A 16957-nucleotide genomic window follows, 5' to 3' on the forward strand; every position below is an offset into this window, starting at 1 on the left:
AAACCCAGAACACATAAAAGATTTAATTGCATAAAAATTAAAAACCTTTGTACATCAAAATTCAAACTGGCAGGGGGCTTCCCTGGTGGTCCAGTGGTTAAGACTCTGCACTTCCACTGCAGGGGCATGGGTTCCATCCCTGGTCAGGGAACTAAGATCCCACATACCGCAATGCGGTCAAAATAAATAAATTAATTAAAATTTAAAAGGTGATGTAAACAACAAAGGATTGGTGTTTTTAAATGATAATGACTCGTCCAAGTCAGAAGGAAGAAGGTAAACAATCTAATAGAAAAGTGGGTAAAGAATATGAACAGGTAAGTCACAAAAAAAGAAATATCTCTATTACCTATCTTACTGGTAAACACTAAAAAAATTATAGTGCTCAATATTACAGGATGTGGAAAATAAGCATTCTTATTTTCCATGATGAGACTTAAAACTTAGTTAACCTTTCTAACATATATCAAATTATTTAAGAAATGTAAATCCTTTGATCCTACAACTCCATTTCATGGAACTTGGTATAAGGAAATAAATGGACAAGTAGGCAAAAATTTATATTCCTTTAGTTAACAAGTATGAAGGAAAAGGTGGAAATACCAAAATAATATTTTATCAACATAACAGAGTCCTATGCAATTGACTAAAAGACTAGAGTATAGCTGCATGTGCTAATGGAAAAAAGTCCAAAATATGTTGTTTAGTGAAAAGTATATATAAGTAACCAAGATATAACCCATTTATAAAATTAAAAGTTCTGTATCAAACAACAGTGATTATATCTCAGGGAAGAATTCATTCTCAATAGTTTCTGTTTTGTTTGAACTTCTTATAACAGGGTGTAATACTTTTAAAATCAACAAAAATAATAAAGATATTTAAAAATAAAATAGAAGGGATATTTTTACTTATTAAATTTCAAAGGCTTAAAAGTTTAATAACATCTACTGTTGATCAACATGTTGCTGAATGGGCAGTCTCACACACCCCTGTGTGAGAGGGCAGTGTGTGAAAACGTACATACATTTGTATGTAGATACTCAACAGACCCACAAATTCCACTTCTAAGAATTTATTCCTAGGAAATAATTGAACACAAATTTAAACGTATAAGAATGTGCACTGAAGTGTAGTTCACTACACTTGTAGAAGAGGAAAAAAACAATAGGGCATGAACAAATTATGGTTTATTCAAAGAATGAAAGGCTATGTAACTATTAAAATGATATTTATCATTATTTTTTAAAACTTATTAAAAATAAGTCTACCACAAAGGATAGCATTATAGAACACTGGAAAAAACATTATATAGAACAGCATGTATTATAAAATATATTGGGAAGGATGCTCACCAAAATTCTAACATTATTTTCCTCCTTGAGTTGGGATTGCAGGTGTTTCTTTTCTTCTTTATAATTTTCTGTAGTATACTTTGCCTAAATTTTACGATCACAATAAACTATTTTCATTTGGTGAGAGAACGAAAAAAAAGGAGAAAGACACAGAAAGAAAGAAACTTGTTCCAAAGGCACAGCAATGTTAACTAATGGACACTTCTTAAATTCCAAATTTCTAAAACATGCTTCTTACATGAAAACCCTCAGAATCCAACAGAAAAAGAAACCTTGATTTTAAAAATGAACTTTGCCAAATTCCCACATGTGATAAAACTGTACAAAACTAAACACACACACACACACACACACACACACACACACACAAATGAATGCATGTGAAACTGGTGAAATCTGAATAAGGTCAAAGGGATTATATCAATGTCAATTTTCTGGTTGTGCTATTGTTGTGCAGGATATTACCACTGGGAAAAACTGGGGGAAATGTACACGAGATCTTTGTATTATTTCACACAATTGCATGTGAATCTACAATTATCTAAAGATTAAAAAGTTTATTTTGAAAAAATGAACTTTGCACCTTGAATAGTAAAAAAAGACCAAGCTTTTCTTACAGCTGGGTCTGAATCATCAGAGAGACCTGGTCTCAGATTCTCAAAACTGGAGGAACTGCAGGGAAACTCATTTTTGGTGAGCATCTACTGTGTACCAGGCCATTACACAGCCTGAGAATCTTTGAAGTAGGCCAGATGTGACTCTGTTTTATAGAGAAGAGAGGGAGGCTCAGAGCCAGTAGTAACTCAGCAGTAACTTGTGGAGCAAGGATTTGAATCCAGGTCTTTCTGAAAGCTCAGGCTCTTCCTATTATTATATCACAGTAACTACGTAACCGAGAATAACTTAAAAGGGGGGAATAAAACAACCTTACTCAGTGTTATCCATATCAAGGAACTTAGTGTAAGGAAGTAAATATTCAAGTGGGTGAAAAAAGGGTAAAGTTGCAATTAGGCACAAGACATTTCAAAACGTGCGCCTACATGTAACTGTGATCTATCAGGTATGTCACTGAAGTTCTGATTATTAGAAAGTTCTTTCCAACACCCAGATGGACCTCTCTCTATCTACTGATCCTTCACCAAAGAACAAACTTTTGACATCATGTTCCTTTCTTGATAAAACCAGATCTTCACTGCTGGTGTGACCAGTGCAGAGTCTCTGCAATGACTACTCCTAATCTCTCTTCTCCTGGATCTGATACTGCAAGACCCATTAGCTTTCCCATCTGCTGCTCTTACATGGGGCCAACTGGTTATTTCCAGTCCTCCCAAGTCTTCCTCCATCATTATGGACCCCAGTTGACAGTCTAATGAACCGTGGAATCCAGGCAAGGGTTGCAGGGAAGGTCTGTGAACTCCTGGAATTTGGGGCAAAACTGTTGTGTCTGAACAAAGGAACATGTCTCTGGAAAGAGAATATTTCACTTTCATTAGATTTTTTTTTTTTTTTAAATGGGCATGACTGTAAGACTCTATTTACAAAAACAGACAATGGGCAGGATTTGGCCTGCTGACCACAGTTTGCCAATTCCTGCGGGCTTCAATTCTCATTATGTAAAATAAAAGAGAGAGAGAGAGAGATTATTAAAAGAACTGCTAAGTATAATTTAAAGTTTCTTCATGGATACATGTATGTGTATGGCTGAGTCACTCTGCTGTGCTATATTTTTAATATAGCCTATGACTCCCAAAATGATAGGAAATACAACTTTAATTTGATCAGCAATCAAATGGGTTTAAAAGATAAACTTCAAAACTGATGACTTTAAAAAAAATAAATACTCAGCTAGCAATGAACACCCCTGGTGCTTAGATTATGGTCATGCAATTTCCCAAAAGGGAACCAGTGTTCCTTAGAGAAATGGCTGATTCCAGATTTGGGGCAGGAAATACACAAATGGGCCTAAAATATCTAATCATACCAGAAAGCAAGGAAGCCATCAAAGACTGTGGTGGGGGCTTCCCTGGTGGCGCAGTGGTTGAGAGTCCGCCTGCCGATGCAGGGGACGCGGGTTCGTGCCCCGGTCCAGGAGGATCCCACATGCCGCGGAGCGGCTAGGCCCGTGAGCCATGGCCGCTGAGCCTGCGTGTCCGGAGCCTGTGCTCTGCAACGGGAGAGGCCAAAACAGTGAGAGGCCCGCATACCGCAAAAAAAAATAAAAAAAGACTGTGGTGATGGCACAAGTATTCAGGAGCCAACCTGAAGATAGAGCAAGATGGGACAATTTGAGCATCAATAAGAATAATGTCTACAGTGCGCTAAAACACATCAAATATGTTTAAATCCATGAGATCATAATAATACCAAAATGACTCATTGGTCACCTTTGGTGATTACTAGAGACCCATCTCATTATTTTGAAAACCTGTAAATAAAAGGAAAGAGCTGAGGATTTAGTCTCCCTTTCTAGTATTGGGGTAACCAAATAGTTGAAGAAGGGACATTTCTCTTATAGAAATATTCAAGCTAATAAATAATGAAAGAGTGATAGAATTGGAGTAATACCATTTTGCAATCCCTAATGAAATAATGGGTTTACATGAAATAATCATCAATGGCTGTTAACATGCCCCAAAGAGAAATAACCAGACCTTATGTGTTTCCTCAAGTGTTCAGTACCTCCTGAATCTGATCAATGTCTAGATCCAGCTGCCAATCTATAGCAAATACAGGAGTCAGAGGAACATTTTTAAACAGCACCAGCAAACTGGTGAAGGGTATAGGAAAAAAAAAAAAAGATTTTTTCCGACAAATAAGTTGCAAGGAAAAAAGAAGAACTAGAAGGGGAATTTATACATTACAAGAGACTACTAGAGACACAGATATATAGATTCAGTGTTTCAGCCAATTGTATAAAACTCATTTGGAGCCTTATAAAAAGTTTTTAAAATGGCACAAAAACATTTACTAGATGATGTGGGAACTTTGCCGACTAGCTACCTGATGATTTTAAGAAGTTATTGTTATTTTTCAGGTGTGAAAATGGTATTGTAGTTATATTTTTAAAAGACCTTATCTTTTATAGGTACACACTGAAATAACTGTGGGTGAAATAATATATCTTAGATTTGCTTCAAAATAATCCAGGAGGGAGGGAGAAGGGAGGCCCATGACTTGATAATTGTTGAAGCTGGGTGATGGGCACATGCTGCTTATTATACTACTCTTCTTGTGTATGTGTTTGAAATTCTCCACAACGAAAAGATGTAACAATTAAATATATAAACATTTCCAACTTGTTTGGTAATCAAAGAAGCCCAGTATGAATATGAATATCGATTCTGAGGTATTGTCACTAGGTTATTTCAAAACAAAATTGTTGAATAGTCCTTCAAATTCAAAAATTATTTAAAATATAACATTTTGTGTGGCCCTGGTGATTATGGGCAAGTTTCAAATAATTTGATTAATGTTAACATAAATTAGAAATATTTAATTTTTTTTCTTTACACGAGGGAGTGAGAAAAACATTCTTACAACCAGTCACAGCTGTTTGCTCAGGCATCCCACCCATGCTGCTGTTCTGACCCTAAGCCACCAACGATGACCCCAAGACACCAGTGAAATGAAATACCAGGATGATTTTGACAATTATTTAATATACCATGATGTGCCAGGTCAACACGTCAGAAGGAAAAGCAATTTGTATTTGATTTAAACTAATTCTTTATATGCTTTTTAGTCCATATTTTTTTGAGGGTGAAAGAGATTAGGATAGCTTTATTACTTTGCCAGGCAAAGGAGGACACGGCAGGCTCCTGCCTCGAAAAACTATGTTTTCCCCTTTAGTTCATAGTTTTAAAAAATAGTCCCAGCCAAAACCAACGTCCTATTTAAAAATTAACAATGTGATTTTCTAGTGGTTTTAAACATCATCTGAGGAAACTCTGACTTAGGACAAGGACTTAAAGATCGGCTCAACCTCCACAGGTTATTAAAACACTCCAGTCCTAAATTATGACCAGGCATTTGTAAACTAATGAAAATGTGTAGTTGTCGTGGGGAGAAGGGAGACACCAGCCTGCCCCGCGGAGGCTTATATTCGTGGGAACAGTGCCTTCCTTCACGCTGTAGCTGGCAGGGACTCCCTGGGGAGGCAGGTACTTCTTAATTACAAAGGAAGCTCCGTTCCCGGGGGGCTTCTGCCCTCCCCCTCCTCCTTCCTTTCCTACGTTAGTAAACAGCAGGGGAATTAATCAAAGCTTCAAAGGTTGGTGATAACATGTGGTGACAGACTGGTGCCCTGTGGCCCAGGTGAATAGCAGCATAGTGGCCAAGATTGACTTCTTGCCAAACTTACCCTTAAATAAGAGATGGCTGCAGAATTGGGGGGAATTATTTTCACTTCTCAGGAAAGGAGAAAAGCAAATTATTTTCTGGTGTCCGGACTCAGACACTCGACACCAAAGTGGAATGCTGCATGGGTCTCGACTTCATGGGCTTTCCATAGGTAGTCATAGCAACGAAGTAATTATGTAAAGAGATAAAATACCTTCAGAAATCAAGGGGGAAACAGGCTAGTTAGCAGAGTCACTGAATGGCTGCATGGAGAAGGCCTTTAAGGAGCCTACAATCCAATCTCCTTACCTTATGACGGCAAAGCAGGCCCAGAGAGGGGACTTGTCCCAGGTCACAGCAAAATAGGAACTTCTTATGGGACAGGCTCTTTATGCTGGTCTGATAAGCATGGTATGTGGCATTCAAGGGCCAAAGCCACGACTTAACCAGGTTAAGGACTAGGGGGGCCCACCCAAGCACAGGCACGTGGAGGAGGTTCAGGGAGGCTGGCTGGCATAGCCCATCTTGAGTACTGCTGACCTCAGCCTCAGGGGGTCACCCTAGGTGGATGGGTTGGCACACAGATCCGTCTGGTCTGCACTAAGGCTTTGAAGACTCGCCTAAGCTCAGAAATTTCAAAGCAACCAGTAACAACAAGGCATGGATAGGACCTGGGCTGTCCCCTCTAGGCTATTCAGAAAATTCTCCCAAAGGCAAGTCAGGAAGGAGAACTTGGATTTGGCCCCAGCAGAAATGCTCCTGGAAACTCAGGAGCAGCTTCTGTCAGCTTCTGCGCTGACATGATGCGCTCTAGATCTGCCCATTTGCCCCAGAGATGTGCACTGCTTAACTGGGCTTGTCAAACCATAACCTCAGACCTGAGAGTGTCTGTCGGCATGGTCAGAGGACTGCGGAAGGAGCATACTGGCCCCCTCACTGCAGGATGGGAAGGACACCCTCTATGCCACCTCTCCCTGCAACCCCATAAGTCTTCGCTCTGAAAGGAACTGGACTTCAGAGCCAGTTAGGGGGTGTACACTGGGGCAAAGCCGTCACGGATTGTCAGGACATTCTCTCATTCCCTAGGAGCCTGATTCCTGCAAGGATGAGTGGGGCAAGCAAAGCAAATAAGGGCAAATGCCAGTGGGGTACGGCCTCACCAGCCTCTTTGAAGACAGGACAGAGGGAGCCCTTAAACATTCCACCAGGGGGCTTCCCTGGTGGTGCAGTAGTTGAGAATCTGCCTGCTAATGCAGGGGACAGGGGTTCGAACCCTGGTCTGGGAGGATCCCACATGCCGTGGAGCAACTAGGCCCGTGAGCCACAACTACTGAGCCTGCGCGTCTGGAGCCTGTGCTCTAAAAAGAGAGGCCGCGATAGTGAGAGGCCCGCGCACCGCGATGAAGAGTGGCCCCCGCTTGCCACAGCTAGAGAAAGCCCTCGCACAGAAACGAAGACCCAACACAGCAAAAATAAATAAATAAAAAAACTCCTACCCCCAACATCTTCTTAAAAAAACAAACAAACAAACAAAAACATTCCACCAGTTCCATGTACTTGTGTGGACTGGGCACTGAGCTCACACCACATTCACCCTATCTGCCCCAGTGCTAGTTGGCCAGCCTTCAGAGCTCAGGCTGTGGGCTTTGGGACTGGGGCAAGGGCAGGAACTTACAGCTTCATCCACTGGCTCTGTCTTCCACAAATAATCCTACCTGCAGGGCCCCAAGACTTCATGGGGCAGAAGCCACAATTCTTGGTGCCACCTGAAATATCACCTCCTGCCTGCCCTGCCTCCCTGCCCCTTGCCCAGCTGCAAGAACTTTCCTTCCTCCGAGGGTTACTGTGGAACAGATCTCGAGGCTGAGAGACTGGCCCCAGCCTGTCCGACGGCGAAGGGCCTGAGGGATGGGTGCGGCCGAGTCGTCCTGGGACAGCTCCACGCTGCCTCCCGGGCAACCGAGCGCCGCTACAGACCCGTTTGGAAGAGAGAGGCTGACCCTTTCGGGGGCCAGAAGGGAAGCGCCAGCCCTCGGGTGGGGGGCAGTCAGGACTGGGGGTCGATATGGCTGGGGAATGAATGAATGAATGCCCAGCGACGGCGGCGGAGGAGGGTGATGGACCACGGGAGGTATCCCGAGGTGGGGGGGGGTGCCCTCCACCTCCCTGATACCGCCTGGATGCCCCTCATCCGACAGGTTCGAACCCCTCGCGCGAAGCGCCTACAGCCTGACATCCTGCCCCAGCGCGAACACCTCTTAGCCCGGGAAGCGCCAGGGCCCGCGCAGCGCAGCTCTGGAGTGAAGCCCGCATTCCGGAGGGCCAGGAAGCGCCTGCCCCGCGGGTAGAACGCGCCGAGGCGCAGCGGCCTCCGGGTCCCGCCGGGCAGCGTCCCTTCGAGTTGGCCCCTGGGCCCTGGAGCCCGGTCCGCGGGTCGCAGCCCCTTACCTGCCCGCCTGGGCGGCCTCGCCCGGGCTCAGAGCAGTCATCGCGGAGCCTCCAGCGAGCGCCGGGGACCGCGCCGCACGACCGAATGCCCACTCCCGACCGCCTCGGATGACACGCCCCCTACCGCCTATTGGCTGCTCGCACGGGACGGGCGCAGCCCATTGGTTGTTCCTCCCTCTCTCCAGATCCAGGTGGGGCCCCGAGCTCTGCTCGGATCCTATCCCGGAGGACGGCCTGGGTCTGCACGCTCTGCCCTTCCCAGCGAGGGCCTTGGGTGCCTGCTCCAGGTTCTCCCTCTTTAGCTATTTAGTCTCGGAGCCCGAAGCCCTTTGCAGAAACCCATCCCTCCCCAAACCTCGCAACGCTAAGCTCCAAGGCAGTTTCAATTTCTCTCCACACCAGAGAAGTGAGGACATGAGTAGGGAACACCAGTGCGAATTTTGAACAGCTCCGGAGCTGTAATGATTTCATGCGCTTTCCCGAGTTGGGGACTTTTCAGTGCCTCCCCAGGCAAAAATCTTTTGGAGGTGTCTGGAAAGGGACTGCAGACGGCCAGAAATCGAGTAGCAAAGCACAGGCAGAAGAGCTCAGTGTGACAATGAACCTGGCCTCTGGGCTCCTTCCCTCTTATCCCCACCAGGAAAGGCTTGGTCCTTCAGAGTGGTCAGGAGAGAGGAAAGGTGCAAGCCAGATTTAGTTCCATTCCCAACCCTCTCCCCCTTCCTTGACCCTGCTCTATCATGGAGAGAGGACATTGGAAAACAGAAGGGGAACAAAGGGAGCCCAGGGTTCCACAAATATTCTGGAAACTGGGAGCAGAACTTGGTCTCATATCAAGGGCCTCTACTGCAGGAAGACCTAAGGCGGAGGGGCAGGACAAGGGCCACTTCACTCCTGGTTTACCCATGAGCAGGAGGGAGGGGGCCTTGTTGCTGCCTTCTCCAATCTTTGGTCCAAATAAGCTGTTAAAATTTCCCCAGCTGCAGGACCTTTTAGACTCCAAGGTGCTGAAAAGGGTAACCTATATTCTCAAGACAGTCAGCGACTGCTTCCCCAGCACCTCTGCACCCCAGGGAACAGGATGGCAGGTGGCCTGAGTTGTTACACAGGAGTACTCACCAGGAGCCACAGGGCTCTTGCCATTTTCACCCTACTTGGAGGGCAGGGTTCAACCACCCGCCCCCCCATCAGAAAAGAGAGGAAACAGGTGCTTCAGCTGTTGTTTATTGACATACAGGTAGGCTCTATAGCAACAGGCCTGGAGGCGGCTGCAGTAGTGAGGGAAATGGAAGGTGGAGGGTGGAGTGTTTGCCTGCAGCAACAGTCGAGTGGAGTGAAGGAACAGAAGTGCACAGTGCACAAGGTGGGAGTGAGGGAGGCTGAGGGGGGCTGGAGAACCAAGTAAGGGCCAGGGCCAGAGTCTGCTTAAACTGGAACCTCTGCCCTATTCCCTAAGGCCCCTACTCTTAGCCGACTATCTCCTGATCCCACGCCAGGGCTGGGAGTTCTCTGGGTATCCATTTTCTACAGGAACTGAATTGAGTACACAAAGGAAGAGAAGCAGGAGCTGTTGCCCTCTATGTGAAGCTCTGGGGCCTCCAGTCCTGCCTGCACCCCTCCTTCATCCCTTGCTCGGATGGGGCCACATGATGGGTGGCCCAGCTCTGAACTACCCCACCCAAGCAGGGTCTTAAAAACAGCTGTGTTTCACAGAGGCATTAATCTTCCCTGGCGTCCCAGCCCACCAGTGCCACACCACAGCCCCAAGTGAGCACTACAAGCATTGCTGGCCTAACGGATGGGTTGGGGAAGGGGGATGGGACAGGGGCTGGAGGAGGGGCTCCGGGGCCCATCACGGCACAGGAACTACACGCATGGTGTTGGTGAAGCCAGAACCAGGGCGCCACCCGGTCAGCACAATGACGACATCTCCCTTCTTGAAGAAGCCTCGGGCCTTGCCTGGAGGAAGAGAAGAGGGGCTGGTGAGTGAAGAATCATGTGAAGAAGGTATGCACCTGGGAGACTGCCCCACAGTCGGAGGAAGCTAAGCAGGGCTGACGGGCCTTTACTCCCTTACACCACAAGGTGGCGCTAGCCTCACAGCCCAGGCAAAGGGGATGAGGGAAGCCTTGATATATCCGTATGGCTCAGATAGCAGAGCTGGCAGGGACCTTTGGACATCATTCATATTCTACTCTAGAGGGTGGACAGCCCAGCCCAAAGTCACAGCTAGCTGCTTCCTCTCATCACATGATATCCTACTCTTATATTGGGACAAAGACCATATGAATACATAATTTGTACATGTGCTGGCCCCAAGTGTAGGAGCTCTGGCTAATTTTATGAAAAACCTCAATGATGAGCAGATGCCAAAGAATGGACAACCCCGATTATCGAGGATCCTTTGCTTTGGATCCTAGACTGGAAGAGAGTGAGGAGAGAACCTGGGGTGCTCAGCCCCACAACTCAAAGGCCCCTCTTCCCTCCTGGGCTCAGCCCAGGACTCCAGGGAATGGGATGAAGGATTCAGAGAACATTCCCAGTGAGGACAGCTAGGGCTCTTGCACCCAAAGGCCAACATGTTCCCCTTTCTATAGGGTCTCAGAGAGACCAGTGCTCAGGCACCTTCTCCACCCCTCCACCTCTAGCCCTTGCTCCCAGCCACGCACCAACATTCATGGCCAAGTTCACCCGGAGGTCCACGTCCTCAGCCCAGGCCTCCTGCACTGGGTCCTTACACACCACAGGGAAGATGCCGCGGTACAGGTGGGCCTGGCGAGCTGTCTGGTGATTCCGGGTCACAGCAATGATGGGGGCCCGGGGGCGATATCTGGACACCTGATGTGCAGACCTGAGATGGGGGACAGGCAGACAAGACTGTTAAACAGTGTCCCAGGAAGCTCCTCAGGGCCTTCAGCAACAACTCACCCTCTAATCCAACTCCCTATGCCAGCCTGAGGCTCTCTGCTGCCAAGACTGGGGCGGCTCATCATCCTGTATCTTCCACAGCACATAATTCTTCTTCATAGCTATGCTACCCATCTGCCCTACCCCGCTCCCAACAGGCCAGGGCCCCAGGATCATGCCGACCCAGCAAGGTCAGTTTCCCCCACTTCCCCCACATGGCCCGTACTTGGCAGCAGCTACAAGCCAAGCAACATGGGAATAGCACCTGACTCTTGACATTTGCAAGAAAACAGGAGCAGAGCCCACCAGTCCCCCTTGGAATCTACAACGCAAGTCTTCCCTATTGCTGTGCCCTCTCCTGACTCCACGTGATCCCCCGGGTCCCTGAAACAGTCCCAGCAACTGGGCTGTAGAGCCCCCCGGTCAAACCTGAGTATCTAAGTGAGGCTTAGAAATACAGGTGGCTACCCAGGAGGCAAGACCAGGGGATGGGAGTGTCAGTGGGGGAGGCTCTGCCTGTGAAGGCTCCTTGGGGGGGGAGGGGACCCCTGTACAGCCCCAGCGCCAGGTGCTTCCTTCAGCACTGACACTGTACACGTGTGGCTGCAGACGTGCCTCGGGAGGTGGAGGGGCCTGCAGGGGGAACTGGGGCCTGAAAGGCAAGCTGTGAGGACTACTCAACAGGTGTCAGGGAAACTTAAGCCATGTCACAGCAGAGGGCGCGCTGCATTAAGGCCTGGCCTCCATACAAGGCTTTCAGAGGGCAGCAAGCGCTAAAGTCAGGACTCGCTGAGAGTGAAATCCCAGAAGCCTGGAGTTAAAAATAGCCAAGGAGCAAAGGCTGGACTTTTTCACAAAGGTCAACCCAAATGGTGGGAGCTTTTCATCCTGAGCCCTCTGCTGAGGGAATCTGCACATCGTGTGTCCTGGTCCTAAAGGCAGTCCCACCTGCTGCTCCTTGGTGCATGGGGCTGCCTGTCTGCTCCTCTCCACCCGCCTCCTCCAGGAAACCCTAGCTGCCCTGTGGAGGAGGAGCACACCCCAAACCCAGGGAGGGAAGCACGACAGCCTAGTGATCTGGAAGGGACCCCGAGCCTGAGGCCGAGCAGAGGCCTCAGCCTGGATGCACGGCCCAAGTGCCAGCAACACACCACGGTGACCTTTCCTGGGCAGCACCCACTTGCCTTTGGGACTCAAAGACCGATGGGACGGGTGCACCAAACAAACAGCACGTCAGCAAACAGCACTAATTTTCCACACTGAACTTTTTAAGGAGCACATAGCAACCAGAATAAGCAAAACTGGTTATCCTTTACTTTTTGAGAAAAACAGCTTTTAAATATCAACCATTTGTCATCAGTCTGTCTGTCTATGTAATTAAGTCTCTAGTTCGTCGTGAGGGTATAAACTTGCTTTGGACCCAAATGGTCCCAATGGACCCAAATGGTCTGACATGCCTATGAGCGCTGCCTGGGATCCTGTCCTTCAGGCCCAGGGCAGGGGTTCTGCTCGCTCCCAGAGCCTGGCCACGGGGCCAGGGGAGCTCCGTCCCTGCAGGGTCCCGGGCACAGGCTGAGGGGTCTTACCTTGGCTTGGTGCCATCTGAGCACCGTTTAGTGCACTGCTCCCAGGACCCCCAAGGAAAGGTGCTGCCGAGCTGGGCGTTCCCAGGGAGCCGCTGCCACCTCCTACCTGCCAGACTTGGTGAGGACGATTATGGCCCCACTGCAGCACTTGAAGGACGCCTCCACGGCACCCACGGCGGCGGCTTCGGTGGGGTCACTGGTAATGGGCGACAGGCGGCGGAGTTCCTCAAATAATTGCAAATGGTAGATGGCAGCCTCTGCCTCACGGGCAATCTAGGGAGGGGCAACATCGGTCCAGAGGGACGAGAGGGGGACAGAGCTTCGTCAGAGCCGTGTCACACGGGAGAGGGAGGGGAAGAGTCGCACAGACAGCTGGTGAGGGGCATGTCCCTGGGTGCAGAGGCCAAGAAGAGCCCAATCGCTGGAGGTTCTGAGCTAAGCGAGATCAAGACTCGCAGGAAGCAGCCCTTCACCAGGCGCCTGTGACGTCGCTGTGCCTGCCGAGCTGAAGGACCCTGCGGTCCTGGCCTGCCCTGACTCCCTGGCTAGCTTCCTGCAGGTGAGAGGAGAGGTCCTGAGTGCGGGCCCCAGGTGCAGGGCTGGGCCCTGGCTGTCTTCTAGAACGGCTGGAAGTTACCTGCCCTCAGGGCCCTACCTGCCAGACTCCGTCAGAACTATCAAAGCTGCCGCTAAACACTTATAAGAAGCCTCCACGCTGCCCATGGCCATGGCTTCCATGAGGTCTGTGGAGCGACTTGAGGCTCGCGCAAGTTCTTCAAACAGCTTGAGGTGGAACATGGCTGCCTCAGCCTCACGAGCTATCTGTAAGGTTTAGGGGGAGGGGAGGCAAGGAAGAGGGGAAGGTACCTTAGGTTAATTGGCTAAGTCTGTCCTTCAGGCACATGCAAAGAGGCAGGGTGATGAAAGCCCGCTTAGGGATGTGTGGAGGATTTCAAACATCAACCGCTACTGCTTCCCCTCCAACCGAGGGGAAAGTGATTCTTCCGTTCTGGAAGGATCTATTGATCTTGGAAGGACTTTTTGATTGGCGGTGGAGGTGGAGGGAGATAATATGGTGGCAGGCTCTAGTGCCTGGGCATGGAAACATGCAGAGGCTGGGCCCCTGGGGCTCCTGGGCCTACATAGCTCCCTGGCAGGACTTGACCACGCTGCCTCATGAACACAGCTCACAGGAAGGAACAGGCCTCCCTCCTCACATGGCTGTCTGGTGGTTACTACCAGGCTTCATGCCTGGCCTCCATGCACACATGGAGTGCTTGCTTGGCTTCGGACACAGGGATGCTACCAGCCTGTCCAATGGCATGCCGTGCAAGCACACTGAGCAGTGCTGGAAAACTGAGGTCAGACAAAGCCAACGTCACGCGGCTTGACCGCGTTCTAAGCAGGCAGGTGGAAAATTGGCGAGCTTTGCGGTCAGGAGGAGTAGCCATGTGAAGAGAAAGGTGCCTGTGAAAACACGCAGGTAAGTTTAACAAGACATTTAATTAAATCAAATGATTAAAACACCCATGAGAAAGCCACTGAGTTATTTACAGACCACCTGGCTCAGATAACACCAAGAATTAGGAAGAAAATTTAAGCTTTAGAGGGTTATAATGCAATTACCAGCATCTTAGAGAATGATGGGTGAGGGAAGAATCAGTAATACCACCTCATTAATTTGACAGGATAAGAAGATGAGTGGCAGAATTTGCTAGGTTAACGGTTTTCTTCCTGCAAGAATGGAATGCATGCAGCCCAAAAGGACAGGAAACATGAACAGGAAGGAGAACCATACCTGGTACTGCCTAGCCCTTAGTTAAGGGACATCAACTGCATCAGTGAGATAAAGGAGAAAGCAGTGGACAGGTAAGAGGGGAAGCTGTTGGCCAGTGTTAACTGGTGACATGGACAGGAGAGGCCTGTACCAACTGGCCCAGACCCCATAACTTATCTCCTGAGCAGTGCCATGCAATCCCAGTCTTGCAGTTCTAAGGTGTCTGTTCAAAGGAAAGATTGGGGTATGGAAAAACAGACGTGGGTTCAGAGCCCAAAGTCTGGTTCTTAGACTGTGACCCCAGTACAGGCCCCACATGGATACCTGTCTTGATCTCCTGCTAGACGAAGTACCATGTTGCAGGAGAGAACACTGGCTTCAGAGTCAGCAGATCTGGGTCCAAACTCAAGCTGTATTACCATGTACCCTCATCTATAAAATGGGGTGACATCTATCTCACTGAGGTTATGGAGATTACGTCAATCTACACAAGGACTTAACAGACATTTAATAATAGTAGTGAAATTTAACGCTAAGGCTATAATTAAACATATCCCATCTAATTCATTTCATAAATAAGGCCTTGAGAGGTTAAATTTGGTACAGACATTAAAGTCCCTACAGTCTATGTGGTTTCATGGTTCCATAAATCAGGTCAAGGTCACTCTCGCACCTCGGAGGCAATGGGGCCACACAACTAAGCAAGGCAGTTATAGAGAAGGGATGATGTGTGGAGACCCATAAACACAATGGCAGCCACTCTAGAGGGGAGAGGTTCAAGGTCCACTGTCCCCCAGGAGAGAGGAAGCACTCACCACTGGGGCAGTTGTGAGAATGACCATAAGCCCATAGTGCATGAGCATCTGTGACAGCAATCATGTCACACACAGAGGGTGGCATATCAGCCAGGAAACACAGCTGTGCCAGTGACAGGGATTGGTCTCTACCAATTTCATTACGGGCAAATCCACCCAGGGTGCCAAGGACAGACCAGAAGACATCTGTAGTCAAGTTGTCTTGTTTCATGCCTGAAAAAGTATTTAATATAACTCTCATGTCTTCTCTGGAAGTCATCTAAGCCTAATAATCACATAGAAAATGAAGGAGGAAAGGACGATTATCTAGTCCAGAAGTTCTTTTTGGGGGATTGTTTTAAATTTGCGGGAATGCAGCGGAGGGGGTGTCACACAAAGGGCTTGGGGTCCTTTGTTGGCTGGAAAGCGAATAGGAAGGTTAAAGAAACACTGTTTCAGGATAGGAGGCAAGTTCACTGAGCTATACATTATCAACAGCGACCTAGGGCTGTTGTGAAAGTTCATTTGCAACACTCGTTTTCCCAGGCCTGATGACCCATCCCTGTGTTAACTCTTCAGTAAGCTCTAGAGCAGGAGCAGCCAGGCTGCGGGACATGGCAGAGCGGGAGACCCTTGAAAAGCTAGCTCCCACAGGAGAAAGAGAAGTGGCCTCCAGGGCTCCTCCAGATGCTCTCACCCCAGGGCCAGGCGGGATCAGCCAGCCTTCCACCTGTTTCTATTTGTGGGCCTGTCACCCATCACTTAAACCCCACTTTTTAGTCTAGGGCGAGTGCAACAGCTCAGCAAAGCAGGCGCTGCTGCAGGCACCATGCAAGGCCAGCCTGCAGCCAAGTCAGTGCAGGCAACAGCCTCCAGTGCAGGCCCAGAGGCCCCCGTCGGGGAGGCACCTGGCTGGGGACAGGTGGGGAATCAAAATGGAAGCCAGACAGGACAGCTGCGAGCAGGAGCTCTTGGCCTTTTCCAGAACAGGGCAGAGGTACTCAGGTCCTCTAGGCTGCCCAGAGGAAGAGGTACAGATATCCCAGTACTTGAGCCAAGGGAAGGCTTCACAGTCCTGCAGACAGGAGTGAACTGTGCTATGGCTGATGAAGGTGGCCGCCTCCAGAACAGAAGGAACTAGGAGATGGGTGCGGGCATGAAGGCAGAACAGAAAAAAAACAAGACACCTCCACGCCCCCAGCACACACCTCCTCATTCTGCTTGTAACTTGGAGGATAATAAAAGATCGTGGGCGCAGAAGCCTAAAAGGTGTCGCTCTGTGCCAGAGTTCACCTCCATCCCAGCCCCAGCCAGGGCGATGGGCGGGCCGCGAGAACTCACCAGGTGTTGCATGCGCACAGCTTCCAGCGGGTAGTCCCCTTTGGCCGTCTCTCCAGACAGCATGATGCAGTCGGCTCCGTCCAGGACTGCATTGGCCACGTCACTGCCCTCAGCCCGAGTGGGGCGAGGCTTCTTGATCATGCTCTCCAGCATCTGGGAGGCGATGGGGTATTCGTGAGACGTGGCCTGGGCTGTCTTCAGACACACACTGACCCCCTGGATCGTGTGTATGTGCACAGAGTACAGCTCCGTGTAGGTGCATGGGGGCAGGGGAGGGGTGGTGGGGTAGGGGGGAGGATACGTGTGTGTGTGTGTGTGTGTGTGTATGTGTGTGTGTGTAACATGGGTCAGGGTCCATGCGAAGAGGGTGTGTGTGTGTGTGTGTGTGTGTGTGTGTGTGTGTGTGTGTGT

At 49.0% G+C, this 16957-nt stretch overlaps 1 protein-coding gene across 2 annotated transcripts in view; it reads right to left on the reverse strand.

Moving 5' to 3' along the window:
• Positions 1–9349: 9349 nt before the first annotated feature.
• Positions 9350–16957, reverse strand: part of PKM (pyruvate kinase M1/2) — a 26396-nt gene continuing 18788 nt past the window's right edge. The window contains exons 8-11 of one of the 2 annotated variants that reach the window (XM_027123514.1): positions 16547–16699; positions 12741–12907; positions 10811–10992; positions 9350–10100 (exon numbers count right to left, since the gene is read on the reverse strand). In XM_027123514.1, the coding sequence (XP_026979315.1) occupies positions 9994–10100; positions 10811–10992; positions 12741–12907; positions 16547–16699 (609 nt within the window). In that variant the 3' untranslated portion in view covers positions 9350–9993. Of the gene's footprint in view, positions 10101–10810; positions 10993–12740; positions 12908–13289; positions 13457–16546; positions 16700–16957 lie in introns of both variants that reach the window. The other variant, XM_027123515.1, reaches the window with a different exon arrangement.

The sequence above is a fragment of the Aethalodelphis obliquidens genome, unplaced genomic scaffold (genome assembly GCF_003676395.1).
Source record: "Aethalodelphis obliquidens isolate GAN/ISIS:26980383/991018 unplaced genomic scaffold, ASM367639v1 scaffold26, whole genome shotgun sequence".
NCBI lineage: Eukaryota > Metazoa > Chordata > Mammalia > Artiodactyla > Delphinidae > Aethalodelphis > Aethalodelphis obliquidens.